The sequence below is a fragment of the Tauraco erythrolophus genome, chromosome 19 (assembly GCF_009769465.1).
Source record: "Tauraco erythrolophus isolate bTauEry1 chromosome 19, bTauEry1.pri, whole genome shotgun sequence".
NCBI classification, from domain to species: Eukaryota; Metazoa; Chordata; class Aves; order Musophagiformes; family Musophagidae; genus Tauraco; species Tauraco erythrolophus.
In genome coordinates this window covers 7,464,748-7,480,513 of record NC_141483.1, presented here as the reverse complement: position 1 = coordinate 7,480,513, position 15,766 = coordinate 7,464,748, and the positions used below count along the sequence as shown (strand labels likewise).

Here is a 15,766-nt window from a genome sequence, read left to right as displayed (position 1 = left end):
TTTTTCAGCATGTAGTTCCTTTTATAGAGAAATTATATTAATAGACAATTTAACAGGTACTAGTCTTGTAACTCCTGCTGAGTCACTTTTGTATGCTCTCAGATGAGCATTATATTAGTGATGTTCTAGATGGTGATAGTAATGCTATGGCTAGTGGAAAATGTGTCATTTGAAGAGATCAATAACCTGATCCCAAAGCATGTTACAAGGTTCGGTACTTCACTGAATAGGGAAGTTAACTGTGATACAAGAATGAAGTGACTTAAATGATGTGACAGAACTGCAAACAATCCTGTGAAATGAGATGCTTTCTTCCTTTTACTTTTCTATGCCTGTTTGCTAACCTTTTTAGCACTTCAAATAAGGAAAAAGCTGATTATATTTCATTCCTGTTCGTCGTTAAGTGTGCATTTATGTTGCTGTTTTCTTCTAAACAGGAAGGTGAAGTATTTCAACATGAAAGGGAGTTTTTCTGATCCACATACAATTCGTGGTTTAACAAAAGCAGGTAAAGAGGTGAGCTGGTCAGTTGATTCCTGCAGTGTCATTCACTTCAAACATTTCAGGTCTTCATGTGTTGGTTTTCAGGTCAGCTGGGAGCGAGACTGTACTTTTGCAAGTTGCTTTATGAGTTCAGTATTGTTTGATGAGGGAGATTTGCATTTTCCACCTAGAGAAGATGTTTATGAACTTGACTGTTTCCTGCTGAGTCCCCAGCCTCTAACCTATCAGTTAGATGCCATTACTTTTTCTTTGCAGATGGAAATGCTGAGACAAAAGATATTTTTTATTATTATTATTTTTGGTCAGAGTCATACTGCTTTGATAGATCCTTACAGAAATGTTAAGAGAACCAACATCTCCTTGTTGCTCTGGGCATTAGATCAGACTGAGATGTTTGCCTCCTTCACAGGAATTGTAAGGGTGCTTAGCTTTCTAATACAAAATTGTCTGTGGAAGGCAATTGTGCTGACTGCACAGCATCAAGCAGCTGAGACTCGTAACAGAATGGTGGCCGTGTCTGCATATTTAACAAAAGATTGAACGTGCACTTCTAACACCTTTCTGAGAATAATTATATAATGTTAGTCGTTAATATCAGCTTGAGAGAGCAAAAGTTTTTGGGGATAGCTGCCCAGCATTTTCTAAAAATATGCCACTTTTGAAGTGGCTTAACTCCAGGCCTTAGAGACAAAATTCACTTATTGGGATCTCTGCGTGTTTTGTCATAAGCAAAAATATATTAAAAAGTTGCCATTTGTACTCGACTAGTGCTTCCAAGTAGTCATCAGAATCTTGTCCAGTATAGGAACATTTGTAAGCTTAATATTAAAACAAAAACTCATAGAGAATGTGTAGGAGAAACTCCTGCATGTATTCGTTTATATTATCTCCATTTTTTTAATGCATTGCTGATTATTATGTCATAGAAATAGCAGATGGTAATGCCAGCTTTCTGATTTATCACTCATTTGTACATAGATAAAATCTAAGGGCAGATAAAAGGATTTCAAATGCTTGTTTTTGATTGTGTATTTTTGTTTGTAGACTTTTGTTACTGCAGAAAATATTGTCATTGCTACTGGAGGAAGACCAAAATATCCTATACACGTAAGTTACACTTGCCATCTGACAACTGCAATGGCTTTACTGGTTTTGCTGGAGATAATAATGAATGTTTGGAGGATGAAAAATGTAAATATAAAGTAACACATGAGAGATTTTTGTTCTTGTGTCATGTGAAAAATTATCTTTTATATAAAGCACAGGCTTTTCAGAAAACCATTTCTATAGAAAACAATTTGCATCGATTTAGTATGCTAATGTTACTTAGACCTGTAGGATAATACAGGTTGGAAGAGATCTCCAGAGGTCATCTAGTTCAACTTCCTGCTCGAGGAGGTTGGTATCAAGCTGACTATTGAGTCAGCTGTGAGGTCAGGTCATGTTGTTCAGGGCTTTTTGCAGTCAGGTTTGGAAAATCTCAAAAGACCGAGACTGAATGACATATCAGGGCAACCCAAGATGTGTTCTCCTTGGTCTGCTAGCTATAATTCAGCCAATACAGCCCAAGTTGCTATGAGCTTTCTTTGCTGCCAGGACTTGCGTTGTAGATTCAAGATCTTACCTGTGTGTTCATAGGTTGCAGGTGCACTGGAGTATGGAATCACAAGTGATGATCTATTCTGGTTAAAAGAATCTCCTGGGAAAACGTAAGTTACTTACTATGGCTGTAATAGATGCTGGCATTCATAATTTACAGCAAGGTGTAAAATGTTCAAAATTGCCTTTTATACACCAATTTTTCTGTCCTTCTGTTTTCCTTCTGAGAATTTGTTTTGTTATGTGTCAACAGCACACTACGGACTTCATTAGTAACAGTTTTTTCCCCCTCTCCCCTTGTGAAATTCTCTTCTACAATCAAATTAAATACGAATTTTCACCAACTTAGGTTCAGGTGACTTGTTTGTTGTAGCAATTATACGTGAGAGTCACAAGAGGGCAGCATAAACTTAAACGAAGGCTGTACTGTCCTTTTGCTACAGGTATATATGAGATTGTTCCTCAATTAGCAAAGAAACTCCAATATAATTTTATGTTCTCTTAAGTGGTGGCAGTTCTGATAACAAAAGAAAATATGATGAGACAACTGAGTTACTTTTGCCTTTCCTGTGCTTTAGGAGCTATTGATTAACTGAAATACTGAAAAAATGTTTTTAATGGAAATACTAAAATGCCATAATCTTTGATTTTTACAGCACATAGCACAGTAAGATTCTGAGTCAACATTGCACTGCAGAGCAATTTCCTGATGCAAATAATTGTGATAGGAAATGCACATTTGCTAGCATGAAAGTCAGATAATACTATTTTTTTCTTTTCTCTATAGAGCAATTCTAGAAAAAGCCAAGCATACATAAGAAAAAGAGACTTGAAACTATAATACTAGTGTTTTGAAAGAAAACAGAACTGCATTCATGGCTGTGACTTTCTAATATAAAAAATGGACTGTGTTAAGCTAAACATCAAGTAGATTAAAAAGGCTCCTTGGTACAGTTTAAAAAGGAAAGTAAATTTACTGGTTTTTGTAGTATATCAGTCACCTCTCAAGTTTTGAGAGCATGATTTATGTGAGGAGACTTTAAAAAAAAAAAAAATTAAAAAAAAAAAAACAACAACACACCAACACAAAAATTCCACACAAAAACTAAACATAAGATTTATCCCTGTAAGATGTTTCTGTGAAAATGTGGCTTTTGTCCAGTTGCTCCTAATGCAAGTTGTAACAGTGTAATGTGGGAGTCTAGTGTTTATATGTTGCATTCCTGAGATTTAGTCAAAATAAGCCTTCAGGGGCTACAGTAGCATTTCTGTGCTTTATCAGGCTGTGTCCTAGCAAACGAAGGAGAGGGTTGTTAAAGGTTTATTTCTGTCGGATTTGTTTCTATTATAAATATTCCCAAGGTTCAGTTTAACACCTTTTGTTTTTAGTCTGAGCTGTGTTGTACTTTTTCTTTTCTACCTCTCCAAATGTACATATCTCAGCTCCAAATTACATGCCTGGGGGTTAGAGAACTGTCAGTCCTGCCATTATTAATATTTAAAAAAAAAAAAAAAAAAAAAAGCAAACCGTTACCTAACTTAAAAAGTCCCTTAGATATACAAACATTGTGCAGAAATTCTCACTACTGAGATTAAGGGTTTTGGCAGAGTGAATTAGAAGAATGCCTTGAAATGCATTCAGAATGAGTGAGAAATTGAGCAGGTATAAAAAAGGTTAGGTTCTGCTTTCTTAGCTTTTCTGTTAGACACTGTCAATGCCCAGGAACTCTCTACTTTGTAGAAGAAGTTGCAAATAATGTGCTGCTGACACTAGGAATTAGTGCCACCTGGCATCTATTTTTCATCTAATGAAAAAGAAGAGCAAACATATGCCCATATTGCAGATATTAATTTCCTTATAAATCTCCAGTAGATGTTTCTTTATGGGCAGCACGTGGGTTTTTGCAGTGCTTCCAAGGAGCTATATGCTAAAAGAGGGAGTGATCATCCATTCACAGATGAATCAAATGCCCTAATGCTGGAAAAAATTATTTCCCACTGTGTTAAATTGTTTATCAAACATAAAACTCAGACTATCAGATTTTAATCTCTTTACCTCAGCCTCTTCTCGGTACACCTTCAGAAGTGGTATGTTTTTATGATGGGGTAGATAGATGATATCTAGGGTTTTTGTCAGAAAACACGTTGTGCTGACCCTGCAATCCCTGGAGCTCGCTGAGAAGCAACCCCGTGTCTGTGCTTTTCGGCAGTTTAAAAGTGTGTTAGAAGGAGGGAAAGTTGCAGATTGGTTTAGGGTGAGGTTTAGCCCACGAGCTAGTGTTTCATCTACTGCTTTGCTCTGCTCTCTTAGCATAGGATAGGCTGTAGGAAGAGCTTTCCAAGTACTGGATTTGTTTCTCTCTTGCGGTATGGTGGATGAATAACTTCCGTAGGGATATGTGACTAGTCAGTGACAGGGCCAAAAAGAGAAGCCAAATTTGCTGTCTGCAGAGCTCCATCATGCCTGTAACATTTGGTTTTAGTTGCCATGCATGTTTATATGTAAAATATTTTCATTTTCTAAGGTTCTTGATGTCCTTTTATGAAACACAGTTCTGTCTTTGTAAACATGTATGCCAGTAGTTTTCCTGGTAACAGGGTGGAGGGAGGATCATTGCTTTGTAAATTTTAATTAAAATTGATGAATGATACATCCTTATAAAGAGACTGCAATGCATGCACCACTTCGTGTTACCCTTCAGTTTGTGTGTGATTTTCCATGGATTTAAGGGTTTATGTGTATTTTGGGAAGCGCCATACTAGCGTATACTACTTTAGCCAGGAATCAAACAAAACGTAGAATGTGAAACAGCACGGGATGTGTAGGCTACGGATTGATATTTCAAATGTGTTCTTTCCTGTGATACGACTACTTCAAATTTTTACCTGTTTGGAGCATGTTGTGTCAAAATAGTTTTGTTTTGTTGCTTAGAGTTTTTGAATTAATGGAGGCACAGCTGCTGAGGGGAAAGGATGATTTACTTAATGGATTATTTTCATGCAACTGTTCTCTCTGCTGGCATTGTCCTTTGTGCTGCTAAAACTAAAACTAAAACTCCTCAAAACAGTCAAACAAGGCTGGATATGAGTAAAAGAATATGATAAGGTTCTGTGACTTATGCTTATGTGACTTATAATGCTTATGCTTCCTTGCTTATCCTCCTAACTTTAGCCTATTTAAACTCTGCTATTATGTGAGTTTGTATTTTGAGTTTTTAAAGTAAATGTCTAAAATTTCTGGCTTTCCAAAATGCAATTAGCAAACTACTTCTTCCATACCCAAAAATCTGAAGTTATTTTTTAACTTTTGAATATGGCAGTATGAGAGAGACCTGCTTTAAAAAAATGCCCAAAATAAACAGAAAAAAGTGTGCCAAATATTCAGATGAATTCTGAGTGTTGTGTTTTTGTGTTGTTGCTTTTGATGAAAAGTTCTTTATAAAGCATGGGGATGAAAGTCCTTTTTAAAGAATGTTTTTCCATAGATGAAAATCATAGTCAGCAAGAGCCTCACATTCTACATTGTTCTCATAGTAACTAGAAATTTTGATCCCTATTGATGCTTTTTTTTTTCCCCCTAATTCAAAAACTTAACAGAAGACTTTGTTGTAAGTGAAAATGTTATGTGGAATGCATCTCCAAATTGTGAGATTTTAACAAATCTACATAACACAGGAGCAGTAAAGGAATGTGAGTGCAGCCTGTCCAGAAACTGGGTGTTAGTGGCTGGCTGGTTGGACCCACTTTTACCTCCAGAAGAGCAACTGAGCATTCTGCCTTTCGTGTACCCAGCAGACAGGGGGAACTGAAGATATGGTCAGAAGAGAGAGGACTGCTGCAATGTGTAGGGCATCTGGGGACAGGCATGGAAACTGCTGTGCTGGAGACTGATACACCTCGTACATTAAAAGTGTTGATGGACAACTTGATATTCTTGGTTGAAAGGGTGTGAAACATAGGGAGAGATGGGAGCTGGAGTTTTATTTAAGATCTAAAATGGATGTATTTGGTAAATACTGGTCTAGGTAAATCTATTAAATGGATTTTCCATAACCGCATACACAAACTTTTAAAGACAGGCAGGGCAAATATTTGTTATTTGGATAAATAAGATAATGAAAAATCAGATGGTTATAAATCAAAATTAATTTTAGCAATTAATAAAATCTTATATTGAGAACTGTAATCTACTTGATAGGAAGATGATTAATTTCAAATGTGCCTAACTTCTGATTGTGTTAAGTTTTCTTTCAAATAATTGAAGATATATTTTTAGTAATTAAGATGCCTCTAGAAATTTTGAGACGTGCTGGAGTTCCCACAAGACTGCTGCATGTCTGTATGTTTATATGTTGCCTGCTGTCTCAGAGGCAGTGGTGTTGAGAGGCCCTGTACAGATGAGGCATCAGTAGCAATCGGCACTGGGGGAAAAACCTGTCAGTGTCCACTCCAGATGTTTCCAATGGAGGTACATCATAGAACACAGTTGAAACATTTGTGATGCCTCTTAACTTTGCTAGTTTCTCTGAGTTTTTCATGACTGTCATCGCTTTGTCTGTCAGAGTATGTCTTTAAATGTCTCTTTACAATATAAAAACAATTCCTTACGTCTTATAAGCCTGTTTGTTTTTTCATTCTGTTAATAAGATCACATGTTATAGTGTTGTCTTTGTTGGAGTTGACAAGCCATGCCCTTTGTTCCTGTCTAGCAACATCAGATCCACTCCTCAAACCTGTAATTTTGCAACCATACATACTTCAGAAAGTAATTTTTTGGTTGTGCAGAAATATGCACAAGCTTTATTCCACTGCTTTATGCTTTTTTTTCTTTTTATGTAACAGGTTGGTTGTTGGAGCCAGCTGTATCCTTTGAAAAAGCTGGATGATTTATGATTATAAGCAGCATAGCTGTCTTTCCTGTGAAAGTTTGATTTTCCAGAATTTCTTTGCTCATGCCCTGTTGATCAGTTGATAATAGAACAGTAGTAAATGCAGTAGTATCATGGGAATTGAGGTCAGCTGAGGATAAATTTCCAGGATCTTAAAAACAATGTTATCTATGAGGAAAATATTCTAAGGTTTTGGAGTTTTGTTCTATGCAACAAAATCAAGTTAAAGATGTTGTCTGTGTGAGGAGAACTTGATATTTCTAGGTGGAAAGACCGCTTTGTGTACTACCCTTTTATATTGCATTTATATGAAATTAGTATTTATGTTTCCTTAACTGATGCTTCACCAGATGTTTCACTTGAGTGTGCTGGTTTTCTAACAGGCATTGGATTGGACACTACAGTCATGATGAGAAGTATCCCACTTCGTGGGTTTGATCAGGTGAGTACAGAATATCCTACATCTCCTTATATGTCAAATATACTAAACAGTATATTTGATTGTTTTTGTCTCCTAAAGAAAAAGTGTCAGCTTCTCCAAACATTTCCTAGTACACACTTTCTGAAGAGAAACTAAATGACTATTACCTCTTGTTTTCCTATCATATCTCTTGATGCTGTACTCAGAAAAGTAAATCTTTTTTTTTGCTCCTCCTGCTTAATTGAAAACAAGATTGAAAAGGTTGGGAAGCAGGGGAGGGATTTATGGCACTACTCAAAACATTAGATAATCTCTTTAAAATAATCCTGAATTTCTAGGAGTTACAGATAATGATTTTAAAAATAAATTATTGGACTTAATGTGAAGTAGTTCAATGTGGAGTTCATTATGATGAATATAAATAAATCTCTAAGCTGAAAGTTTGTAATGACATAGGAATTGGAAATCTTGACCTTACTACTTTCAAAACAGTGGCAGTTATAACTAGGTGAAAAAAAATACATAGTGATTTCAGTGGAGCTATCAACCGTAAGCTGGAGAAAATTAAAAGCAAAAACTTTCAGGCAGGGAAATATAAAAAGAAAAAACTGTGTTTCAAAATTTGGAAAGATGTTGAGGAGTTTTATTTAAAAGTATAAGTGGTCATGATTGTGCTGACAAAACAGAAAACAGTTTTGGCCGGAAACTCGTTCCTGTGTAAAGAGAATAAAAGCAATTAGAAATAACAATGAGAAAAGACAACAACAACAAAAAAGGTTTTATATAGAATTTGTGTGAAAAGTATAACTGCTTAAAGAAGCAATAAAAGGTAGTATAGCAGGTTTAAGTTAAAGACAAGATACTGGATCCAGTGAAGGTGTTATTTGGCTACCAGTTTGTAGCCTCTGTTACAGGTTAGGTGATCTCTTTGATGGCCTGATAGTCCTTTTGGTCCCTAGACCTGTATGTTAAAGGTGATTATGAATCTTCTGTCCCTGCAAGATCTGATGCTAACATTACTTTGAAGGAAAAGTTTCTCCAGTGTTCTTAAAACAGTGAGAGAGTTCTGGGTTTTCACTCATATGTGCAATGAGCTTTTTCTTTGAAGTTTCCAACAAATTTTGTCTCAGGCAAATAACTTTGGAAAATGTCAGCCTCAAGAATGAAGCCTGTGTCATGTTAATCACTTGAAAATAGTGTTTTCAGCATGGGAATGAATGCATGTTAACTTAATTATTATTAATTATTCCAGGTATCATGAATTAGGGGGGGGGGTTTAATCCTTAGTTGCAATAGTGCAAAACATTTACAGGCCAAACTTGATGAAAGACTGATAGAGCTATGGGCTTGTTTTTAAGAATTTCTTTTCATACACAGGGTGTAAGAAAATTATTTTCATGTGTAACAGCACAGTTTTTGAGGAGGAAACATTGCTTTTAGAAGCAGCAGTGACAAGCACCTCTGCAGGTAGTGACAGCTCCTGGTTGCATGCCAGCCACTTCCACTTTGAAGTGGCTTCCTTAAAACTAGTGGTATGTGTACAAGAGTTTGCAAAACATTGTATTAGACTGTGTCTTGGGATTTACACTCATCATTGAAGAAATCTACACCTGTAATGGCATGAGATCTGAGCAATGGGGGAATAGTGTTGAGAGTGTGTGTGTGGCACTCTATAAAACACTTGCAGAAGGGCTTTCTCTGAGAGCTTGATCCTTTGTAGGCAGGAAGAGCACAATGGAAACTTCAAAGTTAAGAAAGTATTAATAGACATAAAATAATTATGTTCAGTCTGTAGTCACATTGAGTCTGATGGAAACTGGTTAGTGAGCTATCATGTTTCTGAAGAGATATAACCCTGCTGTTGCCTTCACATTGGTTAATATCAGCTTAGAAAATAAAGTATTAGTAAGCTGAGAGCTTGCATGTAGTTGTTCTGTGTGAGTGGTTTTGTGATAATGTTCTGTAAGTAATAAAGATATTCATTGAAAAAGTGCAACCAGAATTACTGCAGTCAAGAGCAATGACATCTTTGGATAAACCTGTCAATGCGACACTTTACTACTTGACTGTGGTATGGCATTATTTCAAACAGGCTCTTAGGACAAAAGCATTATTTCCTTTTTGTAGTAGAACTTTCCAGGAAACCTTAGTGATTCATAGTCATTGCAGAGAAAAGACAAGTGTCATGGCAAAGGGAAATATTTTTCTTCCTTAGCTTTATGACAGTATTTAATTCTCATCAAGCTGCCATAAAATGGTAATTATGTTAACTTTAAATTGAATATGCTCTAGATGCTATTTTTGTATAAGCATCAAATGATTTAAAAGCAACTGGTTTATTCATATTCTGTTTTACTTTTTTTGAAAATAATTTGAATATTCAGATGTAGATGTCTCTTGGAATGGTGTTGCAGGTCATAGTGGCTCAATAAATTATCATGTGTTTGCAATGCATAGTAACTAAGTGACAAAGAATGTTTGAAATGCACGGTACATGTTCTGGGGTTTTATGAAGACAGCTGAAGGTGGGTTTTACTTTTAAAAAGTCATATATCTAAGAATAAACAATTTTTTTTTCCTCTACTCAACAGCAAATGGCATCTTTAGTAACTGAGCACATGGAATCTTATGGCACAAAATTTTTAAAGAGATGTTTCCCAACCAAAGTTGAAAAATTGGAGGGCAACAGATTGCATGTCACCTGGAAAAATACTGACCTAGGCACAGAAGAAACAGATTCCTTTGACACAGTGATGTGGGCAGTAGGTAAACTTGATTATCTTAACGTTTATTTGCAATGCTTTCCATTCTGAAAATGAAGTCACCTTATCATGTTTATGGGGCCAAACAGCCCCCTCCATTGCGAATTTCTTAATTCTTTTCTTGCATACCTGACTTGTTCACTTACTGTCTAAAAACACATGAAAGTTACAGTGGATGAAAAAATGCATGGTAACTACTTTTGCATGAGCTGCAATAAATGGGAGACCATTTAGTCTTCCTCACATCTACTAGAGGGTGAGAGCATGAAATTCTAGATAAATAATGGATGGCTAAAGGTAGTAGTGATATTTAGCAAGAAGGTGATATCTCGTGAACAAAGTAAATAGGCTTAAATTTATTGCTCAATAAATCTGTTTTGATAGAGAAGAACAATCAGTTTTACTAGCAGCTTTAGAAATTCCTTTAACTACTTCATTTTTATGCTATTCTTTTTATCTGACGCTACTGTTTTAGAGTAGTGGAGAAGTGTTACTCCTTCATTTGTTGATAACAGATAAAGTTAAATTCTTGTGGATGTAAACTAGATCCATTACAGGAAACAGGAACAGATCATTTACAGCATTTTGGATTTTGCCCAGTGGACTAAATCTGTTGTCCTGTTGTTCCTTTCTTCGGATTAAGTTAGCTTTATATCTTCCTAATACCCTAAACAGAGAGCAGGTTGTGTGTTGTGACAAACATTTTCTTTTGCTTACTATGATTACCGTTCTCTTAGAAGTGTAATGGGCTTCCATAAATTGTGGAAACAGCCTATAATAATGGATTATGCTCACCAGAACCAATCAAAGACAGTAGCGCTTGCCAAGAGCAAAAAAGGTCATGCCATCTGGAGATTTGACAGTCCTGAAAAGTGTAGAATAGCATTCATGAGGTGAGATGAAAATGTTTCAAAAAGTGCTTTTCTAAATGCCATATTTGATTTTTCTCAAGCTTTCTGGTAAAAATACACTGAGATGGAGTCACACCTGTGAAATGTCAAGTCAATTTGTTTACTTTTGTCAAAGATGGAAAAAAGAGCTATTAAACTGAAACAATACCAAAAAAATCTTGGTTTAGTGTTAATTATAATGGAATAAAGTTGCATGATATACTATTGCAGTTCAGTTGTAATGTGACTCCACTCACTATTTTGATACCAACAACTACATGTATTACAGTTCTTGTTATATATTTGAGTTATAATCCATATTTGGAAACTGCAAAATGAACAGTTTGAGGGTTTGGGTTATGTGTGTTGACTTTTTTTTAGTGTTCAAATTGGCACTCCACCTTAAAGGATTAAACACATTAACAGTTACAGCTGGTTAATTGATGTGCAGTCGGTATGATTCATTGTTTTGCTCTGTATCAACACACCCACGCCAGGTGTCTCAGATAATAGGCTGGGAAACTCGGTAGTGTTGAGGATTTCCTGTCTGCAGATGTGCCAGTTACAGTACTGATTGAAGAAAGTCAGCTTGCAGAGTTAGTTAAAAAGCAGCCGCTATTGTTAACTAATTGTAGCCTGAATTGTAGAAGATAAATACTGAGTTACAACATATCTAATGGGGTCTTACTATGTAGAGGAGCAACACTGAAATGACGATTAAACTGAGAAGATGTTTACAAAATATCCTAGAATGTTTGACAGAGAAAGCGAGGTAGCTGCTAGTAAATTGTTAACAGAAGAGGCAATGACCAGCAGCAGATTTTAAGTTTAGCTTTACAAAAAGAGTTTTCTCCCTGATGAGAGCAGTGGAACGATGATTTTCAAGTTCCTTCGCATTCATAAGCTTAGAGGAAAGCCACTGTGTCTTTGAAATAATATTATCTTTGCTATAAAAAGGAATTATAACTTTAGCTCAGTGTGAAGCTGAACAGGTATCGGGTGTTGCACATCATGTGCTATGAAGCATATTGTCCTTTGTGTCAGACTGGATGCTTGGCAGATTTATTTTTGTAGTGCAGTAAAATAAGATCACCCCCTGTTCAATATCAAGAAAGGGTTAAGTATATAATTTTTTTTTAATAGGCGTTTTCTTCAAGTCTTACAACCAAATCAGTTTGGATTAATTAAGAAAACAGAAATTTTGTTTGGAGATTTTCTTTGAAAAGTCCCATGTGGTAAAATACTAACGTGATCTCCTGTAAGCCTATCTATGCCAGCCCCTATAGAAAAGGGAATGGGCTTTAGATTCTTTGCAAACAAAGTTTTGCCATCCAGTTTTAACCTTTGAACTATTCAGTGAAAAATAATGCACCCTGGTTGATCTCAGACAACGGTTAGCGCTAATGTGATGTGGTCTGCTGAGGTGCTGGCCTTTGTTCTGGACTTCCCATGTCTCTTTCTCATTAATTTTAATTCATTACTGCCTTGGTAAGATGTGGTTTCTGCAATCCTAATAAAAATTGTCATTCCCATTACATCAGCTAGTGCTTTTAGGTTTTTTCCCAATACCTAGTTTTAATGACACTCAGTCAGACTTTATTCAACAGGACTATATTTTTATGTGCTAGTAATTTGTTTGCATTGAAAGCGGGCTGGATGGTATTTTTTCCGTCTTTTGTTTAACCCACCCATAAACTTTGAGTGTAACTCTTATTTTACGCTACTTATTTTACCATCTTGTAACTACAGAAATCCCTTATTCATGTTGAGGAAAAGTTAGATGCTAGGCTATGCCTCTAATCTGCATGTGAGAGAATGTTTTGGATTCAGAATTACAAGGTGCAATTTGAGTTGCTATGTGATGAGTAGCCTTTATCTGAATGGTGATATAAATAATTGAAAAAATAGTGGAAAAGGCTCCAAAGTAATTTCATGAAACCAGTATAATTACTCTGACGTTTTCTACAGAATACAAATTCTGTTCTCCCAGAAGTGTCTAGGAGGTTGAAGACAATTCATTACTTGGGAATGGTGGTTGGGTACTGTTTTTTGAGACTTCAGAGCCATCCTTTTAAGGGTATGCAGAACCTTTGGTTAAAGCAAGCTTAGGAGAATTAATGTAAAGGTGAACTGTAGCTTTCTTCTCTGAAAGCGTTTCCAGCCAACTTTACTTTAGACAGGACCTTGAGAACAAAACAAATAGAATTGTTAGAAGTCTGCTCTATGCTGTAAGGTTTTCATTTAGTTGCATGTCACCTGGAGTTGCTTTTTGTTGTTGTTGTTGCTCGGGTAGGACCAAAGATACATGTCTGCAGATGCAAGTAACTTCAGATGTACGGTGGATGGTGATGCCCAGGTGTTTACTGATTGCACCATGGCTGCCACAAGATTTCTGCTGAGATGTCTCCGATGTAATGAGTATTACTAGTCAATGCTACAAAAGATAGTACAGTTTAGCAGACTTGGTGAAGAACCAGTTACTGCCCTAGCACTGACTAAGGGTCATTGTGGCAGGCATGCTGAAAGTTTGTCAGTGATGAATGAAATGTTCAAAAACATCCTTGTAACATTGGTGCATACTGCTATCAGTGTGGTAAGGATCTGAACTTTTTTTTACCATATTTAATCTTAATGTAGTCAATATTTTCTTGTAATCTGAACATTAATTACACTGAATTGGTCTTTATTAGTCATTATCAGCTGGCTCTGTTTTAGTGAACACTTTGTGGGTTTTGAGCAGGGATTTCAAGAAGGAAAGGGTAGTGGTCTTGAAACTAATTTAGAGAGTGTGTCAAGGCACCCAGAACAAGATGAGAGAGAGTACCAAGACTGGGAAAAACAGATGAGATTTTGATTAAGGTCAAACTGAGGTCAGATTGGGTAATGTTGTGAAGTGATGTGTCAAAATGCCAATGCGTAGAGAAAAAGTGGAAAAGACTATTGGGCTTCAGTTTTCTGCCAGAAGAACCATCCTGTCACTCTGCGGTATCCTCACAGTGGTCATCTACAGTATCATGCCTGATAATAAAATGCTTCGTTGGCTCTAGTTTGGATTTTTCAAATGCTGGGAGACAAACAGACATTCCAGCTTCCGTGATTAAGAAACTGCAGAAGACCCATTATAAAATTCTGCTGTCAGCTGCACCTTAATCACCCTGGGAAATCTTACTGTATGCAAGACTATGCTATCACACATTTACTGCTGCTCCTTACTTGACTATGCCTATTCCTGTGGTTTCTTCTCAGTTTAGCTGCTTCAGTCTCCGCTCTTGAAGGTCCTGCACCTGAAGGTCACAGCAGCCTGGTACTGCCTTCACCTTATTCTGTGTGTGAGTGTGATTACCAGAGCCCCTCAGCAGGTGATGGGACAGAAATGCCACACCACAGTGTGACCTGCCTAACACGTATCCCAGATGGGTGCTTTAACCAGCCTCTTGTCACTCTCTGTAGCTGAGCTGATGGCAGCCCCCTTAGGAAGCCATGTTGATAGATTTTACAAAAGCAGATCAAAAAGCTGGTTTTTCTTTTAAAGTTAAAAGCGCATGCAGACAGGCCCTGAAAGCAGGGACCTGTATGGTTTTCACAGCCATGTGGTTATTCTATGGGTCTATTAAAGATGCGATTATGATATGGTGTTAAAAGAGCAGGAGGGCAGTAACCTTTTTAAGGGCAAGATTTGAATTGGCGCTTTTCTTCTAGGTGTCTGGAATAATATCTTGCTGTTTTGAATAAAAGCAGTGGACATCTTCAAACTAAAAGCACATGTACTGGCTTTAGGGGGAGGGGGCAGAGGAGGTGCCTTCTCTGTGTTGCATGCCTGGTAAGATGAGGTGTAGTTTTGTATTGCTCTCTGGATCTTAAAAATAAACTGTAAACTCATGCTTTCTTGAAGCTATAAACGTAAAAAACTTAGGAGTTATGAGGAGGAAACAAGTGTCCTTCTGATCCAATACTACTGATAAATGGTGAGAACTGATTCTATAATACAAGTGAATGTTGGGAAACGTCAGAATTTCCTGAATTTGACATTAAATCTTACCAGGACACATTGGATAATCATGAACCTAAGCTACTGAATTTGAGGTGAAGCAAAATCAGTCAGTGTAATTCTGGCTTGTGGAGGTGAGCCTGAGCCAGCATGGGGCTAAAGGCCAATAAACTTCAGTTTTTTAAAGTTTGGTTTTTGCTTTCAGAAATAATATTTAGGCAGTAAAGTTGAGAGAGAAATTTCACTATGAGTAGCAACATGTTTTTTATAACTTAGCTATTAATATCAAACTGTACACTTGTTAAAATAGACTGGAATTGAAAGGTTAAGTGTTATCCTGCAGATTTGATAAACTCAGCTGTTGTTGTCACAGGTCTTTAAATGACTCTATTGACAGTTTTTCTTTTTTTCCTCTTTCAGTGCCTGCCATTGCGTGCTAAGCTTTCTCTTGGCTCTGCCTGGCAGGAAAAAGGGGAAACTAGAAAACCCCATTAGTTGTCCATTTGCAGAGTATCCAGGCTTTACTCTCAATACACAAAGAAATACAACGGTAGGAAGTTGTTTCACATCCGAGCCAAGATAAGGTCCTGGGGGTTTATTATTTTTGTTGCCTGATAGCATCAGGACTGGGGAGCAGGGGGCAGAGAAGGAACAGCAGATCAACATCCCATGGGGACAACAGAAGGGAAGACAGACAGATAGCCAAGTGCCGA

General features: G+C 36.8%; 1 protein-coding gene across 3 annotated transcripts in view; it reads left to right on the top strand.

Annotated features, from left to right (window-relative positions):
* TXNRD2 (thioredoxin reductase 2) overlaps nucleotides 1-15,766 on the top strand; it is a 34,765-nt gene that overhangs the window by 3,721 nt on the left and 15,278 nt on the right. For all 3 annotated transcript variants that reach the window (XR_015222723.1, XM_086623828.1, XM_086623829.1), the window contains exons 6-11: nucleotides 438-516; nucleotides 1,549-1,611; nucleotides 2,143-2,213; nucleotides 6,946-6,965; nucleotides 7,343-7,434; nucleotides 10,005-10,179. Coding sequence is in view for 2 of the 3 variants with exons in the window: in XM_086623828.1 (XP_086479954.1) it covers nucleotides 438-516; nucleotides 1,549-1,611; nucleotides 2,143-2,213; nucleotides 6,946-6,965; nucleotides 7,343-7,434; nucleotides 10,005-10,179 (500 nt within the window). In the remaining variant the exon portion in view is untranslated. The remainder of the gene's footprint in view (nucleotides 1-437; nucleotides 517-1,548; nucleotides 1,612-2,142; nucleotides 2,214-6,945; nucleotides 6,966-7,342; nucleotides 7,435-10,004; nucleotides 10,180-15,766) is intronic.